We start from the raw sequence: 17,252 nt of genomic DNA on the forward strand, positions 1-17,252 counted from the left end.
TTTGGCAAGTTTTTACCTTTTAAAGGTGCACCAACTTCTGGCTCAGTGCACAATCAAAAGTGTGTGTGTGTGTGTGTGTTTACTGTGCTGGAACAGACTGGAAACAATTAAAGAATACCTGAGCATATTCTAGAGTGGAAAGCTGAGTCCCTCCATTTTATTTCATCACAAACTTCCAGACACAGGATCCTCAAGCAACCCAAGTGGGGATGCAATATACAGAATGATGTACAAGCTTAAAAGGTAGAACTTCCATTAGCCATTTCTGTCCCCTTTACACACACTGACTACATTACACAATGTTAATTCCTATTTTATTGGTATCCACTGTGGGCCCCAGCCAATGGGGTTATGTAAATACCAGAAAACAGATTCAGCCATAATGGCCCTGCTGCCATTATGGAATGGCTCCACCTTACAAAAGCCTGAATCCTACTTGAGTTCAGAACACTCTCAAAAAGAAGTTCATTTTCTGAGCTGACTCAAAAGCTACTCAACAAACATTAAGTCTATTGTGTTCAAAGTTCTAGGAAAACAGAGACAAAAAGCAAAAAATAGTAATTCAGGCCCCTGCCCTACTCCATAATAAATAACTTCAGAATGAGGCCACAGTGTGATATATGGAAGTGATTCTAATTCAGATGTGGATTATTCTATATCAGCAGTGGGGAACCTAAGGCATTAAGGTCATGTATTTGCTCTCTAAGTCCTAATGTATGGCTCCTGTCTTACTAAATGGTCTTTGAGGACCCTTCTAACCCTGACATCCTTTAATTCTGTTAGACAAATGGAAATGTGGAAAATTAAAGCAAATTGCCTAGTTTGGGCAAATCAACAGACCAAAGTAAAATTCCTGACCCACTGTTTGTGCCAAGACCTGTATATAAAGTCACCTGTCAGCAGCCTGGAAGGTAACCATCAATGGCGTAATTTTACCTTCCAGATCAAGCACAGAGTGTGATAGGCCAATCAAGCAAAGAGATGCTTACTAAACCAAGCACACCTCATTCCTTTAACATGTCTGCTCTTCCCCCTAAGTATGGGAGGCTATTAAAAATACTTCTAATAACACTAAAAAATTTTTATACTTGGTAAGATGGGACAATTAAGAAAAAATGGTAATGATCTGGAAGATTCTTCTGCAAATCTTCATCAATATGCATGCTTGACATTGCATTATCATTTAAGACAGACACGGAAGGTTTAAAATACATAGCTATGTCCTCCATCTCCTATTTGTAACAGATTAGAGCCCTGAATGTTTGTTGACCAAGATTTTTCTCTTCCTTTCCCACATTTTTGAAGCTTTAATCTCTGGAATTCCTGGGGTGATTATCTAAAACAGGCATATCATTCATTCAGGCATTCATTTATCAATCAACAAGTATTTATTAAGTGACCCACTATGTGCCAAGCATGGACTAGCAATACAAACACAAAAACAAAAAAGGTCCCTCCCTTCAAGGAGATTTTATTGAAGAAGAGGAAGGGAATGGGGAGGGGTATATGTATATAGAAAAGTTAATACAAAGTAATATCAAGAGAAGAAGGTACTGCCAACTGAATGTGGGAAGGAACAGGAAAGGTCTCATGGAGGTGGCACGCTATGCATGAGGGCCACTATGTACAATGACATGGCAAAGGGAGATGAAGTGCCATATTTGGGGAGCACCAAGTTGGCTAAATGTATCTGGAGGATATAATGAATGGAAGGAGTAATATGCAAAATACACCTGGAAAAGTATACTAGAGCAAGATGGTTAAGAGTCTTAAATACCAGGGTAAATATTTTGTATTTTATTCTAAAGAAAACAATGAATTTTTGCTGCTTTACTTCCAAAACCTTCTAATTCAAATCTAGATGCCAATGACAAAGGCACTGCAATATAAAACACTTTTTTTCCACATACCTAATATCTTGATTTTATTATCCTACTGGCCCATGGATACTGTGATAGGTCCTATTACAGCAACATGAACTTGACCTTTTTAATGAGGCAAGGAACTCTTCTATTGTAAATATACAACAGACTAATGAAATGTTCTTTTGAAAACTATTATAAACAGGGCTTAAGCAAACATCCTGAGCATTGTCAACAGCCCTGGATAGGCTATATAAAAAACTCAATAAGGAGGGAGAAGACCAAGCCAAGAGTGGGTAGCTTGAGCCTAGCAGCCGATCCTTTCCCTCCCCTTCTGATACTATGACTTCTGAATGTGCCCCTAAAAGTGATACTCCTGAGTCCTGTTCTGGGACATCAGACTGTCCCTCTGTTTCAACCTGTTCTACTGAGATTCCCTGCCTCCCCAGTACTGAGGAAGTATCCAGATGCCAAACCCCAACCTTCTTCGCCAGGTCCTGTCGGCCCACAAGTCGCCTAGCTACTTGCTACATACCTGGAAGCTGCAGCATCCCTTACTTTGTGGGTAGCTGTGGTTGGTGTGATGAAGGAGCCTTCAACAGCAATGAGAAGGAGACCATGCAATTCCTGAATGACCGCCTAGCCTGCTACCTAGAGAGGGTCCGAGGACTGGAACAAGAGAATGCAACCCTGGAATGCAAAATCCAAGAGCAGTGTGAGCTAGAAGTCCCTCTCGTGTGTCCAGACTACCAGTGTTACTTCAATACAATTGAAAATCTCCAACAAAAGGTCTGTTAGCCAATTCTTCTTTCCCACCCCCTGCCCCCAATCTGACTGGATATGTTGATATGTTATAGGACTACTTTATTAATGGAGGGAGATGAGGATAGAGGGAAAGAGAGTTATAAAAATATTTCCTAAAAGTGAAATCTGGAATATTATCAGGATGTTGTATGGAAGATCAAATGAGATAATATGGTAAAGAGTTTTGCAAACCTTAAAGCGCTACCTAAATTATACTTACTACTATTACTATTGCTGTTGCTACTCAGAAGCTTGTACTTGGAGTGAGGAAAAACTGAGTTAATTGCCCCCATCAGACACTTAACTAGCTACATGACCCTTGGTAAATCAGTTAACTCCTCTGTGTCTCAGTTTCCTCATCTGTACAATGAGAGGGTTGGACTTGATAGTCTCTTAAGGTTCATTCCTGCTCTAAATCTAGGATTCTATGAACAAAGTTTCTTTTTTCTCAGAGGTATAAAGTTTACTGTCATAGAAATTATAGATGAATGTCATTCTTTAAAGACTTGGATGGTAGAGATACTAATTTTTAAAACCTTTTCTAGAAAGAAAATGCCTATGTTTTACTGCTGTTGGGTTATTAGAGGCAATGGTTTTGTATAAATATTGTGAAGTAGTTAATGAAATGTTTTCTTCTTCCTTACTTGTTCTCCAAATTCTCTGTTCTTTTTTTTTAGAGAGAATGTGAATTTTAAAAACAAAAGTAAAAGTGAAGCGATATAGTCTCTCAGCTTTTTTTTTTTATATTTAAGTGACCTTTTTTGGGGGGGGGGCATAATATACTTCCCAAGAAACACTCAAAGTGTCACACCCCTCCCCTGCTCCCCCACTCACCTCCCATAACCAAATATCTGGTGGTTTTTAAAAGAATGGATGTTTAAATTCCTTTCAAATCCTTGATACTGTTTCATCTCCTGTTTTTTCAGATCTTGTGTACCAAGGCAGAGAATTCTCGGTTAGCTGTTCAGATTGACAACTTCAAATTGGCAGCAGATGACTTCAGATCAAAGTAAGTCTGGTGGCATTGGATAGGGACTGGGAAGGGAGGGGAATAAGCATTTATATAGTGTGAGCTGGGCACTGTGTAAGTACTTCATAAATATTATTTCATTTGATCCTCACAACAATCCTCCCAGGTGGGGTTATAATTCCCATTTTACAGTTGAGGAAACTGAGGCAGAGGTTTTTGTGATTTTGTTAAGTGACTTTCCCAGGGTCATGAGGGTAGGAACTGTCTGAGGCTGTCCAGACCCAGAGTTCTATCCACTAAATCACCTAGCTACCTGTATAAGGGACCAGGATGGATAAAGGCCAGTCTTAGAGTCAGAAGAACTTATCCTACCTCTGACATGTATTAGTTGTGTGTCTATGTATTAAGTTACCCATTCCTTGATTCTACATTTGGAGTCAGAGGACATAAGTTTCAGTCCTATCTCTGACCCCTTACCTTTGTGATTTTGAGTAGGTCACACCATGAAGAATAAGAACAAAATGAAATTAAGTTTCTCTCTTGTGATTAAAGGTATGAGACGGAACTGTCTCTTCACCAGCTGGTAGAGGCCGACATCAGTGACCTCCGAAAAATCTTAGATGATTTGACCCTATGCAAATGTGACCTAGAGGCACATGTGGAAGCTTTGAAGGAGGATCTGCTCTGTCTCAAGAAAAATCATGATGAAGTAAGGAGAGGGATGGGGGAAGGGAGAGGAAGAGGAGGGGAAGGGGTAGTCCAAGTGGAATGAGTAGCCAAACTAAAGTGATGGGTTGAATGTCACAAAAGATATGATGTGCACACACAGAAACTAACTGATAAGAAAAAAATATCCAGCTGAATTCTACCATTTCATTTCTGAGGCTATAATGATACACCCTATGTAGACACAGAGCGAACATTAAACATGACTGAACATGGCTACTTCTCTCTGTAATAGCTATCATTTACATAGGGCTCTAATATTTGCCAAGTATTTTACAAGCATTAGCTCAGCTGATCTTCACAACAATCCTGAGAGACAGATACTATTATTATCCCTATTTTATAGATGGGGAAACTAAGGCTCAGAGAGATTTTTAATGACTTTTCTATGGTCATTCAAGTGTTGGAGACAAGATATGAACCCAGATCTTCCCTTTCTTGAAGGCCAGTCTTTAATTTTTGCTCTGGACTTGAAATTAAGAAGACCTAGATTCTAATTCTACTTCAGACAAATTATAGTTGTGTGGCCCTGGGCAATCTATGTAACCACTCTGAGCCTCAGTTTCCTTATCTATAAAATGGGGATAATAATAGTATCTACCTTTCAGGGCTGTCATGCAGATCAGCTGAGATAATGCTTAAGGAGTGCTTTAAAAATTTCAAAGTGCTTTATAAATTTGAGTTTATTATTATTATTATAAAAATCATTTTTCTCATCCTACTTGATGGAATTAAGATAGCAAAATCTGAAATTATTACTACTATATAGTGTGAAAGAAATTCACATATTTCTGAACACATGGAAGAGGAAATTAAATGTTGTAATAAGAAATGCTGTATGTATAACACCAGAAGCTATTTTAATTACAAGTACTGGTGTGATGGGATGGCCGCTGAACCAATGATCTCTGCATACACTGTCACCTTTCTAACCTTCTTTACTTTAGGAAGTCGATTTATTGAGGGAACAGCTTGGGGACCGACTCAATATAGAGCTGGACACTACCCCACCTGTTGATCTGAACAAGGTCCTGGAGGACATGCGGTGCCAATATGAAGCGGTGGTCGCTGATAACCGCAGAGATGTCGAGCAGTGGTTCGCCCTTCAGGTCAGCACTTGAGACCAAAAACTAACCAGAGATTTCAGGTTGTGCTTTAATATTCATCCCCCTTCTTTGCACTTTCCCTCCCTTTTAAATTATTCCTGTATTTCAGACAGAGGAATTAAATCAGCAGCAGCTGACTAGTTCCGAGGAGCTGCAGTGCTGCCAATCGGAGATTCTCGAGCTGAAGAGGACAGCAAATGCTCTGGACATTGAACTCCAAGCACAGCATGGCTTGGTATGGGACATGCAGGCAAGGATACCATATAGAGGGAGGAATGAGGCCAATGGAATGACCTAGGTTGATAGAAGACTTAAATCAATGCAGGCCCTAGCATCCATATTCCACAACAGCCATGGATAGCCGCTCTACAGAATGAGCATCCAGGCCTGAAATTAGACAGTCATCAAAGGAGTTGAGTAATCCACTGGTACTAATTCCCAAACCTATAGCTTTATTTTTGGTTTCAAAGACTGAATAATGACAGATTGACAGATTTTATTCATATCCCTAATGCATTAATGTCTACTACATGCCAGATTCTGTGCTAAGAACTGGGGCACAAAGACAAAAGATATCCCAGTTCTCAAGTAGCTTACAGTCTAATAAGAGAGACAATATACAAACAACTATGTACAAATAAGATAGGTACAGGATAAACTGAAGATAATCAATAGAGGAAGACACTGGTATTAAGTTCTTATTCAGTCATTCAACATGCAAACAAAATGTATAAATAAGATATATGTGAGATAAGTTGGAGATAATTAACAGAAGGAAGGCACTAATGTCAAGTTGTTGTTCAGGAGTGTCTGACTCTTCATGACCCCATTTGGCATTTTCTTGGCAGAGATACTGGAATGTTTTGACATTTCCTTCTCCAGTTCATTTTACAGATGAGGAAACTGAGGCAAACAGAATCAAGTGATTAGCCAAGGGTCACATAACTAGTAAGTGTCTGAAAATGGGATTTGATCTCATGAAGATGATTCTTTTCTGATTCGTCTATGCCCAGCATTCTATGCACTATGGTGCCACCTAGCTGCTAGTATTAAGTATTAGTATTAAGAGGAATCTGGAAGACTTTTTGCAGAAGGTGGAACTTGAATCGAGATTGAAGGAAGCCAGAAAAGCTCAGAAATGGAGACGAGGAGGAAAAGCACTCTGGGGATGGGATTCCACCAGGGAATTTCCAAAACTTTTTTTTCATTTTACTAGATTTTAGGTTCCATGACAGTAGAAATCATGTCTTTCCTAAATTTTCTATCTTCCTCAACATCTAGCAAAGAATTCTGCATAGAGTAAGTGTTTTGTTTATTCAGTAATTCAAAAAACATTAATCAAGGACCTAGTGTTCTAGGCTCTAGGAAATGCACAAATTATAAATAAGGCAAGGGTTTTATCCTTGTGGTGTTTATAAATATTTGTCCAGTTGTTAGATTGAATCTGAATTTTGAAACTCTCTAAGTTTTCCTAGGAACCTTATGTATGTTATTACTACTTAAATTTGGCTTCTCCCACAAATAAAGAAGAAACAGCAGTATCATATAATTAAATATATATATGTAGTAGTATTTATACCTTCCTCTAAAATAATAGAGTACTAAGTAGTACTAACCATGGAGTCAGGAAGATCTAGATTTGAAACCTGTCTCTAACGCCCATCAGGTATATAACCCATGGGGAAAGTGCTACTTCTGGGAGGCTCAGTACCTTCATCTGTTAGAAACTTAAATGAGATGAGGGGTGTAAACTGTTCTTCAAACTTCAAAATGTTGCATAAATATCAGTTAATATTAAGCAACAGAATCTCTCAGTCTTCAAAAATACTAAAGAACATAAAAGTTCTTTAATCAATGATTGAATTGATGAGATGAATGAATGAACAAATGAGGCATTTATTAAGTATCTACTTTGGACACAACACTGTACTAAGTGTTGGGTATATAAATACAAAGAGAAAAGTAAGACAGTCTCTGCTCTCAAAGAGCTCACATTTTTAAAGGGGGAGACAACATATATTGAAGGTTTCCATTATAAATCTACCAGCCCAACATCATAGAACCAGAAGGTCCCTTAGAATTCATCTAGTCCAGTCACCATATTTTACAGAAAAGGAAACTGAAGTTCAAAGAGTGGAGGTGACCCCAGGACACACAGCCATTCAGTTAACTAGGTCAGTTTTCCTGTCTCCTCTTTCCCCATCCAGATAGAATCTCTGGAATGCACCAAGGCAGAAACAGAGACACAATATAACACTCAACTGGATCAGATGCAATGCCTGATTGATAATGTGGAGTCCCAGCTAGCTGACATACGCTGTGATCTGGAGCGACAGAACCAAGAATATCAGGTTCTCTTGGACATGAAGGCACTGCTTGAGTGTGAGATCTCCACCTACCAAAGCCTGCTGGAGAGTGAAGACTGCAAGTAGGTGCAATCACATCAGTAGGATGCAAGTCTCTGAATAATTACAATGGGGTTGAAAAAACATGAATCCTGCCAAAGGAGCCTTGTTCTAAAATTGCCCATTTACCCACATTCATGGGGTGAAACCTCCTAGCTGTATATCTATAGACAGAGAGAGAGAGAGAGAGAGAGAGAGAGAGAGAGAGAGAGAGAGAGAGAGAGAGAGAGAGAGAGAGAGAGAGAGAGAGAGAGAGAGAGGAGAGTGGAGATACACAAAGCATTTGCTAGGCACTTATACCAGGCACTGCTCTAAAAACTGGAGATACAAATACAAGCCAAAAAAATTGATTGTTAACCCATCACATTGATTTTAACCCAACACATCCCCCTTTTGTAATTAATTAACAGACAAGAAAAATGTGCTTTGATAGCATGGCACTAACATTATTATCCACTGCATTTAATCTGAGTTGTATTGCCTCTTTGTGTTGTGTTCATTTACAATGCAATTTTATTGTTCTCCCCATTTTCTTTGCTCTTCATCACTTCATTCAGGTCTTTCCATATTATTTCTTCTGAATTCTCCATATTCATTCTTCTTTACCAAACAGTAGTAGTCCACAAAATTCTCACATCCCAATTTGTTTCACTCAGTTTTCCATTGTCGCAAATAATGCTGCTGTGAATATATTTGTACACGTTTTGTGACTGTTGATGAGCTTTTATTGTTGTTGAATCATTCCAGTCATGTCTGACTATCTGTAACCCCATTTGGGTTTTCTTGGCAAAGATACTTGAGTGGTTTGCCATTTCCTTCTCTAGCTCATTTTACAGATGAGGAAACTGAGGAAAACAGGGTTAAGTGACTTGCCCAGGGTCACACAGCTAGTAAGTGTCGGAGGCCAGATATTAACTCAGATTCTTCTGTTTCCAGCGCCCAGCACTCTCTCCAGTGTAAATCCAGTAGTGGCATCAAAGAATATTTTCAAATCAATACTAACTGCATTTTCTATGCCTGAAATTTCTAATGTGAAATTCAATACCATCTTTCTCATTTATATATTTTCCTCCATTTATGCATTTTTCCACTGAACTCCTTGCCTTTAAATATAATTTTAAATCATTTGTCTGTAGACTTCCCTGCCATCCATGTTCCTCATCCTCTACCTGTGGCAATACCTGTGAACCCTGCACAGCCTGTTTGATTTGTACAGTTGAAGGATGCCGAGTCTGAATATCCAGTACTAACATGTCTCATCAAGGAAGCAAGCAGTCTGTTTCAAACCACTGAGACAAGAAATTGGATTTGATCCATGAACTTCAAAGCACTAAGTCCTTCTCCTGAGGGCTACAAAGCCCCCACCACTGGTTAACCTCCAAGAATCCTCTGCACCTTTCTGGGTTTTGTGTATTCTCTCCTTAATGACTTTCAAGTATTCTTTGACTCTTGTTAATTTTCAAAGAAAACTCATTTAATTTCTTGGCATGGCTAATACAGTTTTTGGTGTTGTTCATTCATGTGAGTGTTATCTTTGTGAGTATTTTTATAAAGTCCCATTGGGTCTCAGGTGAATTTTCCAAATTTCTGCCCAGATTTCAAAAATATGATTTGCTAAATGACTGAGATTGTTCTTTCTGAATTAGAGCAAGCAAAAGAGAAAAATTCAACAATAAACATGTACTGAGTCATATGTCCAAGGCACTTTGATAAATATTGAAAATACAGAGACAAAAATGAACCAGTCTTGTCCTTAAGGATTTCACATTCTACTGGAGATATAGCTCTGTGTGTGTGTGTTTCTCTGTCTCTGTCTCTCTCTCTCTCTCTCCCTCTCTCTTTGTATCTGTCTCTATCTTTCTCTGCTTCTCTGTCTCTCCCTTTCTCTCTCTATCTTGCTTTCCCCCTATCTCTGAGTCTGACTGTCTCTCTGTCTCTATTCCTTTCTTTGTCTCTTTTTCTCAGTGTCCCTATATCTTTCTATTGCTATCTCTGTCTCTCTGTGTCTTTGTCTCTGTCTGTCTGTCTCTGTGTCTGTGTCTGTCTCTCTGTCTCTGTCTCTCTCTATTTCTCTCTCTCTTTTTCCCATTCTCTCTCTTTCTCTGTCTGTCTCATTTTCCACCTCCATTAACAAACACATAATAATTGTTTTGAGAAGATCAGCTTGATATAGAGGAGCAAATGCCAGATTTCAGAATGGTAGCTAAAAGTCCACATTTATGATTTAATCCATATAAGAAACTCTTGGTATGGAAAATACCTCTACTAGTATGGATCACTAACTTATCTATAATTTATAATTTTATAGAGACTCCTGGAGGACTGACAGGACAATTGATTTGCTCAGGATCATACAGTTTGTATATGTCAGACACAGGACTTCAGGTCTTCTTGACTTCGAGGTTGGAACTCTCTTGTCATAGTCAACATGTTCATACCTTTCTGAACCCTAGTGTTTGAAGGTAACCTGTTCCCTTTGATCTTCTGAATGAGTTTCAGTCATGAAACTTTCAGTCATAAAAGTCATGCTCCTTGCAGTTGCTGACAAGGAACATGTTGGAAATAGCCTTTTGTTCAGTGAAAGATAAGATTCTTCCCCTCTTAGAAGCCATCCCAAACCCCGGGGGCAGAGGTTGGTGTTACATTGCCAGTAGTTTGTGCTGTCTTTGAACATCTCATTTCCTGATTGGTAGAAATTTTCGACTAGCAAAGCACTACCAAGCCTTGAGTTTGGGGTTCTTTTTTCACAGCTAGAGAACTAAGTAGTAAAATATAGTCTTTTATTTTAAATGCTCCATAGGGGCAGTTAGGTGATGCAGTGAATAAGAGCACCAGCCCTGGAGTCAGGAGGACTTGAGTCCGGATCCCACCTCAGACACTTAACACAAAAACTAGTTGTGTAACCTTGGGCAAGTCACTTAACCCCAATTGTCCTCCAAAAAGCAAAAAAAAAAAAAAAAAGGTGCTCCATCAATGACTTCAGTGCTTAAAGCCAAAATGAAGGGGGAAATTGCCATTATCAATCATACTAGTTTTATGATTTGAAATAATATGTCCTTTGAAAGACTTTAAATATCGCAATATAAAATTAATTATTGCATGCATTAATAAAAAAGTAATTATTAAGCATTTTCTGTGTGCCAGGTATCATACTAAACATTGCAGTTACAAATACAAAAAGTTAAGAAGTCTCTATCCTTAAATAATTTGTATTTTAATAAGGGAAGACAAAAAATTTGGGGGAATGGTGACCAGAGAGGAATGATTTTGACTGGGACAGCACAGGAATGGTGAGTAGAGTGACAGGAAAAATTGATAGGTCCTTTTTAGGAATGGTAGCATTGATTTTATTACTGTTCCAAGAAATTAGAGAAGAAGGGGAAGAGAAAGGGGAAGGCTTTGTGAGAGATCTGTATAGAATGATGGGTCTGGGCCAGGCTAGTTATGGAGAACTCCTACTAATCAGGAGCACAGGGCCCCAGGGCAAAATCTGGAATGGAGTGCTTAGTCAAAGGCAAGGAGGCAAGGCATAAAGATACCCAGCATACTCTAACAGACTATCAAGAGAGAAAACTTTTTTTCACAACAATGTATTGTTTTTGAGAATAGCTAGATTGAAAAAAAAAAAACAAATCAACTCCTTGTAAGTTCCTGATTCAAATACAGGTTTTCCTGACTCAAACACCATTATACCACTTTGCCTACTATCTTTATTACAAAAGGTAAAATACCATAACATTAGATTACAATGATTAGTTCATTTAAACCATTTATCTGTAGGGAGTTTATTTTAATTGAAAAGTTATGAGTTCAGACATAATCACACCAAGCCATTACTTTGGAAAATTTCTAGCATTTAGGTAGAGGTTGAGATCTATACTTAATTTTACACTTGATGTATCTCTAGTTAAACTCTGACTTCTTTGTGGATGAGACAAAATTAAATTTACTGGAAATGTTTGGGTAGTGAAACAATAGATTATATTATAGTGTGTGAATAGATAAACACTGAGAAGAGATGCTGGAGAAAGAATCAACCGTTTTTCTTGATACTTTTTTCTTGGTAATCCTCCCTTTGATTCTCTCATTGCTTTCTTTTGGATACACACCTTATAGTGGTATTTCTGGGTCAAAGGGTATACACAGTTTTATAGACCTTTGAGTATTCTCTGGAATGGTTGGACCAGTTCACAACTCTACCAACAATGCATTAGTGACCTTATTTTTCCACATCCCCTCCAACACTTGTCATTTTCTTTTCCTGTCATGTTAATCAATCTTATGGGCATATTTTAGATTGTTGTTATTTAATTTGTTGTTTTAATTTGCATTTCTCTAATCAATAGTGATTTCTAGCGTTTTTATGTGACTATCAATAGCTTTAATTTATTCTCCTGAAAACGGCTTGTTGATATATTTTGACGATTTTCAATTGGGGAATGGTTTTTGTTTTGTTTTGTTTTTTACATATAAATTTGACTCCATTTTCTATGTATTTGAAAAAAGAGGACATTCTCAGAGAAACTTGCTATAAAACAATTTGTCCAGCATTTTTCTTTCCTTCTAATTTTTTGCTGCATTAGTTTTATTTGTGGCAAAACCTTTTTAATTCCATACTATCAAAATTATCCATTTTACTTCCATGACCCTCTATATCTCTTGTCTGACCACAAACACTTCCCTTATTCAAATATCTTACAGGTAATTTTTTTTTCACGTTCCCCCAATTTACTTATGATATTACCCTTTCTGTTTAGATCATTTATCCATTTTGATCTTATTTTGGCATGTGATGTGAGATGTTGATTCATGCTTAGTTTCTTCCAAACTGCTTTCCAGTTTTGCTAGAAATTTTTGTCAAATGCTGAGTTCTTCCCCAAAAGTTTAAATCTTTGGGTTTATCAAACACTAGATTACTATGGTCATTTAGTATTCCATTGAATCACTATTCTGTTTCTTAGCCTGATTGTACCTGATTGTTTTCATGATCATTGCTTTGTGACCAAGTTTGAAATCTGATATTGCTACCTTCCTCACATGCCTCTTTTATATGAGATGATTTTTCCTCTCCTTCCTCCCTTATCCCAGTACATCATTCTTTCTCATCCCTTCATGTTTTTAGATCATTCCAATATAATCAACTCTTCTAAATACCCTAATAATGATAAAGTTCTCGGGAGTTACATGTACTATCTTCTCATATAGGAATATAAACAATTTAACCTTATTGAGTCCCTTATATTTTCTCTTCCATGTTTACCTTTTTAATACTTCTCTTGAGTGCTGTATTTGAAAGTCAAATCTCTTATTCAGCTCTAATACTTTTATCAGGAATGCTTGAAAGTCCTCTATTTCATTAAATATCCTTTTTTATTTTGCATCTGAAGGATTATATGCAGTTTTTCTGGATAGGTTTTCTTGGTTGTAATCCTAGTTCTTTTGCCTTCCAGAATATTATATTCTTAGCCCTCCATTCCTTTAGCATAGCAACTGCTAAATCTTGTGTTATCCTGACTATGACCCCATGGTATTTTCATGGTTTCTTTCTAAATGCTTGAAGTATTTTCTCTTTGACATTGTTGCTTATTCCTGGGAGCTTTCATTTGGAGACCTCATTCAGGTTATGATCAGTAGATTCCTTCGAATTCTATTTTCCCCTATGGTTCTATGATATTGGGGCAATTTTCCTTGATAATTTCTTGAAATGTGATATCTAGCCTCCTTCTTTGATCATGACTTTCAGATTGTCCAATAATTCTTAAATTATCTCTCCTCAATATGTTTTCTAGGTCAATTGTTTTGCTAATGAGATAGTTACCATTTTCTTCTATTTATTTCATTCTTTCACCCTTATCACTTTCATAATATCTCATGACTTAATTACATTTCTTCACAATAATTCCTTAAAAGTTAGAATTGGGCAACTTATCCAATTCTAACTTTTAAGGAAATATTTTCTTCAGTGTACTTTTGTACCACTTTCCATTTGGTTCTGTTTTTTAGGGTCTTATTTTCTTCAGTATTTTTATGTCTCTTTTATGAAGTTCTTAAATGTCTTTTCATAATTTTCTTTCCCCACTTTTATTTCTTTACCCAATTTTTTTCTCTACCACTCCTAATTGATTTCAAATATAATTTTTAAGCTCTTCCAGGAATTCTTGCTGGGTTTATGTCCAATTCATGCATTTGTTTTTTTTTTCTTTGAGATTTTGCTTGTAGCTGTTTTGACATCATCTTTTTCTAGTTTGGATCTTGATATTCTCTGTCATCATAGTAGCTTTTCATGGTCAGATTTCTGTTGTTGTTTGCTCATTCTTCCAGCCTACTTCTTAACTTTTAAATTTATGTGCAAGTCAAGCTCTGTTCCTGGTTCTATCAGTTTAATTTGACCACTCATTTAATTTGGGCTTCCCCTAACCCTATCCCAGCCTCCTTATTTCATTATGATTTTTCTTGAGACAAAGTACATCCTCCTTCAAAGATTCTGCCCATGCCTCCTGTTCAGATTTGCATGGGGTCCCTGCTCCCTTGGGACCAGAAGTGATACTCTTCTCAGGGTCCCTGTTCTCTTGGGATCATAAGCAACATTGTTCCTTAAGGCCCCTGCTCCCTTTTATCAAAAGCAATACTGCTTCTCAAGACCCCTGCTCCTGCATGACCAAAAGTGCTCCCTTCATCCTTGAATTCTGACCTGAAAGGTGGTATAGATAATGGAGTTGCCAGACAGCATCTGGTCCTGTACTCAGTGTAAGCACATGGGTTCTCTTTAATTTCTTTCTGACCACTTGCCTGATCCCCTTACCACACCTGGCTTGGGAGCTCTCAAAGTTGCTGATACTGCTATTGCCACCACCAAATCCCACCAACTAGAGTTGCATTCATGAGGGCTATGGATCATCCTCCACCCCTCTATTACATATCTCTCCTTTGACTTCCCAAGTTTTCTTGGACTAGAAAAATGTCTCACGCCAACCTTTTGTTGGCTCTGCTGCTACAGAATTTAATTTAAGGCATTATTTTAAAGTTGTTTGGAGAGGAATGTTGGGAGAGCTTCCCCTACTCTGTCATATTAACTCTTCTCCCAAAAGTCTCTTCAGGGATATTTAATGATATAATGCCATACAGTTGGGGTTAGTGCATGAGTAGTTTAATAAGACAGACTATCTCATCCTTCAGTTGGGTTGTGGGGTGTGTGGGAAGAAAGTGTGATACTTGCTGGACATGGTGGTGGCTATAATCCCTGTTACAGGGAGTCCAAGGCTCAGCACTTCTAGGTATAATAATCTAAGCCTATGGAATGTCTGCACTAAGTTTAGTATTAATAAGGTAAGCCCTTCAAGAATGGGTGATCTCTAGGTTGCCTAAGAAGGAACAAATTGGCCCAAGTTAGAAAACAGAGTAGGTCAAAGGTGGGGAAAAATGTCCCAGGTCAGAAAACATATCAGATCAAAGCTCTTAGGACAATCAGAATGGGGCCAGTCCATGAGTAGCCCCTGTAATTGTCACCTCTATGAGCTAGAGAGAGGAAGGAAGGAAGGAGGAAGGAAGGAAGGAAGGAAGGAAGGAAGGAAGGAAGGAAGGAAGGAAGGAAGGAAGGAAGGAAGGAAGGAAAGAAAGAGGAAAGGAAGGAGGGAAAGAAGTATTATTTATTGTGGAAAGAATATCTGGTGAAAATTGGTAGAAAAAATGCAGGAAAGAGATTAGGACATTCCTGAGCACCCATGGTATCAGTTCCTTTGTGTCTTTATTGTATATATGGAAGTTATTAATAGGGTTCTGTCTCAGTATACACCAGCATACAGTATTTTGAAAAACAAGAAATGGTGAAGTCAGAATATTGAGTTCGCTCTAGTATTGTCTTAACTGAATGGACCAGCAGAGTTTGTTCCCAGTTCTGGTCCCTAGGAAAAGGTGTTATATAAGGCACTGGTCATTCATAACTGGGACAATGAGATACTAATAAGCCCCAGATGGGGGAGCTCCAGGAACAATGGTGAGGAATAGAAAGGGAGCCAACATCTGAACTAGGGAATAGCTTATTTATGAGGAAGAACCTGGATATTGAGCTTGAATGGGGAGCAACAAAGGTCAGAATCTGACTATTGGTAGGGAGCCAGGAGGTCAGGAAGCTGGAAAGGTTGGGGAGTTGGTACAACAGATGCCACTGCTGAAAACCAGGGAGTAAGATAGTGAACCGAGAATCAACAAATGGTCATAGTAACAGAGCAGACACATGCTCTTCATGGTGTCTCAGTCAACAACAAGGACTTATTACACATTTAGTGACTTGGGCACTGGACTATAAACTGAGAATTAAAAGAAAGGTTAAGATATGATCTCTGTCCTAAAATATCTCACATTCTAATGTATCTCTCTGAAACATAGAGCTTTGTGCAGTCACACCTGAAGAAAGGAAGAAGACTTCTCCACACATGCCCACCTTAGATTCTTGGAGAGGGACTCCACAGAATGAGCCACACAGGCCCTCTCCCACCCAGGTAGATTCGTGGGGAAAATAAGAAAATGGAGCACTGCAAGAAATTAAAAGAAAGTCTGAGCAACTAAGCTCCAGGCATACTCTTAGTTCTAAAGTTTAATCAACACATATTTATTTAATTAACATACCTCTATTAAGTACCTATTTACAGAATGAAAACAAGTGTTAGGCCCAGAATACTAGGCACTGGGAGAAACAAAGATGAATAAAACACTCAAAATTAACTTTCAGAAAGACAAATAAGACTAACCCTGACCTCAAGGAGATTACAGTCTAGTAAGGAAAATCAGATGTGCACATTAATAATTATATTTATGGTAGCAAGTGATAAAAGTATGAGAAAAAATGTGGATAGTGGATAGAGAATCATCTCAAATCCAGGAAGACCTGGGGTAAAGTACTACCTATGACACATACTGGTTGTGTGACTCTGGGTTTGTCATTCAACCTCTCAATGCTCTAGGCAGCTCTCTAAGACTATATGTTGCAGAAATGTACTGAGTTGCACTGGTAGAGAAGGTTTCCTCACCTGGAAATTCCCTGTACCTGAAATCCCTGATACAGTCCCTATATCTATGTGATTAAAATGCTATATAAATTCAGAGAAAGACAAAGTTACTTGGAGATATCTCTGAAAGGATGAAGGAAGACTTCATGGAAGATGTAGACTTGAAGTAGGCCTTGAAGCAGGGACAAGATTTCAACAAAGACAGATTGCAGACAGAGTAATGAGTGACATGAGCAAAGGCACAAAAATAAAAGAGGAAAAAAAGGAAGACAACATTCCTTGAATTACCATCAAGTCACTTCTCTTTCCTAGGGTGTAGCTTCCTCATCATTGCCCCCTACTCCCTCTCTGTCAGGTTTTACCTCTTCCCTCAA

General features: G+C 38.1%; 1 protein-coding gene across 1 annotated transcript; it reads left to right on the forward strand.

The window, feature by feature from the left end:
• Window positions 1–2,204: 2,204 nt before the first annotated feature.
• On the forward strand, window positions 2,205–9,393 carry KRT40 (keratin 40). The gene is made up of 7 exons (XM_069074174.1): window positions 2,205–2,651; window positions 3,593–3,675; window positions 4,189–4,345; window positions 5,310–5,471; window positions 5,578–5,703; window positions 7,676–7,896; window positions 9,010–9,393. The coding sequence occupies exons 1-7, from the start codon at window positions 2,205–2,207 to the stop codon at window positions 9,107–9,109; spliced, it is 1,296 nt and encodes a 431-aa protein (XP_068930275.1). The 3' UTR covers window positions 9,110–9,393.
• The last annotated feature ends 7,859 nt before the right edge of the window (window positions 9,394–17,252 follow it).

Source organism: Petaurus breviceps, unplaced genomic scaffold (assembly GCF_028583685.1).
Source record: "Petaurus breviceps papuanus isolate PSGF00001 unplaced genomic scaffold, PetGlider_PUasm1.0 90887, whole genome shotgun sequence".
NCBI classification, from domain to species: domain Eukaryota; kingdom Metazoa; phylum Chordata; class Mammalia; order Diprotodontia; family Petauridae; genus Petaurus; species Petaurus breviceps.

Bases quoted from the DNA above. Each gene is read 5' to 3' on its own strand.
- KRT40 (XM_069074174.1), top strand. From the start codon at position 2,205: ATGACTTCTGAATGTGCCCCTAAAAGTGATACTCCTGAGTCCTGTTCT. The intron at 5,472-5,577 runs GTCAGCACTTGA...CCTGTATTTCAG, and splicing joins AGCAGTGGTTCGCCCTTCAG to ACAGAGGAATTAAATCAGCA. The intron at 5,704-7,675 runs GTATGGGACATG...TTCCCCATCCAG, and splicing joins TCCAAGCACAGCATGGCTTG to ATAGAATCTCTGGAATGCAC.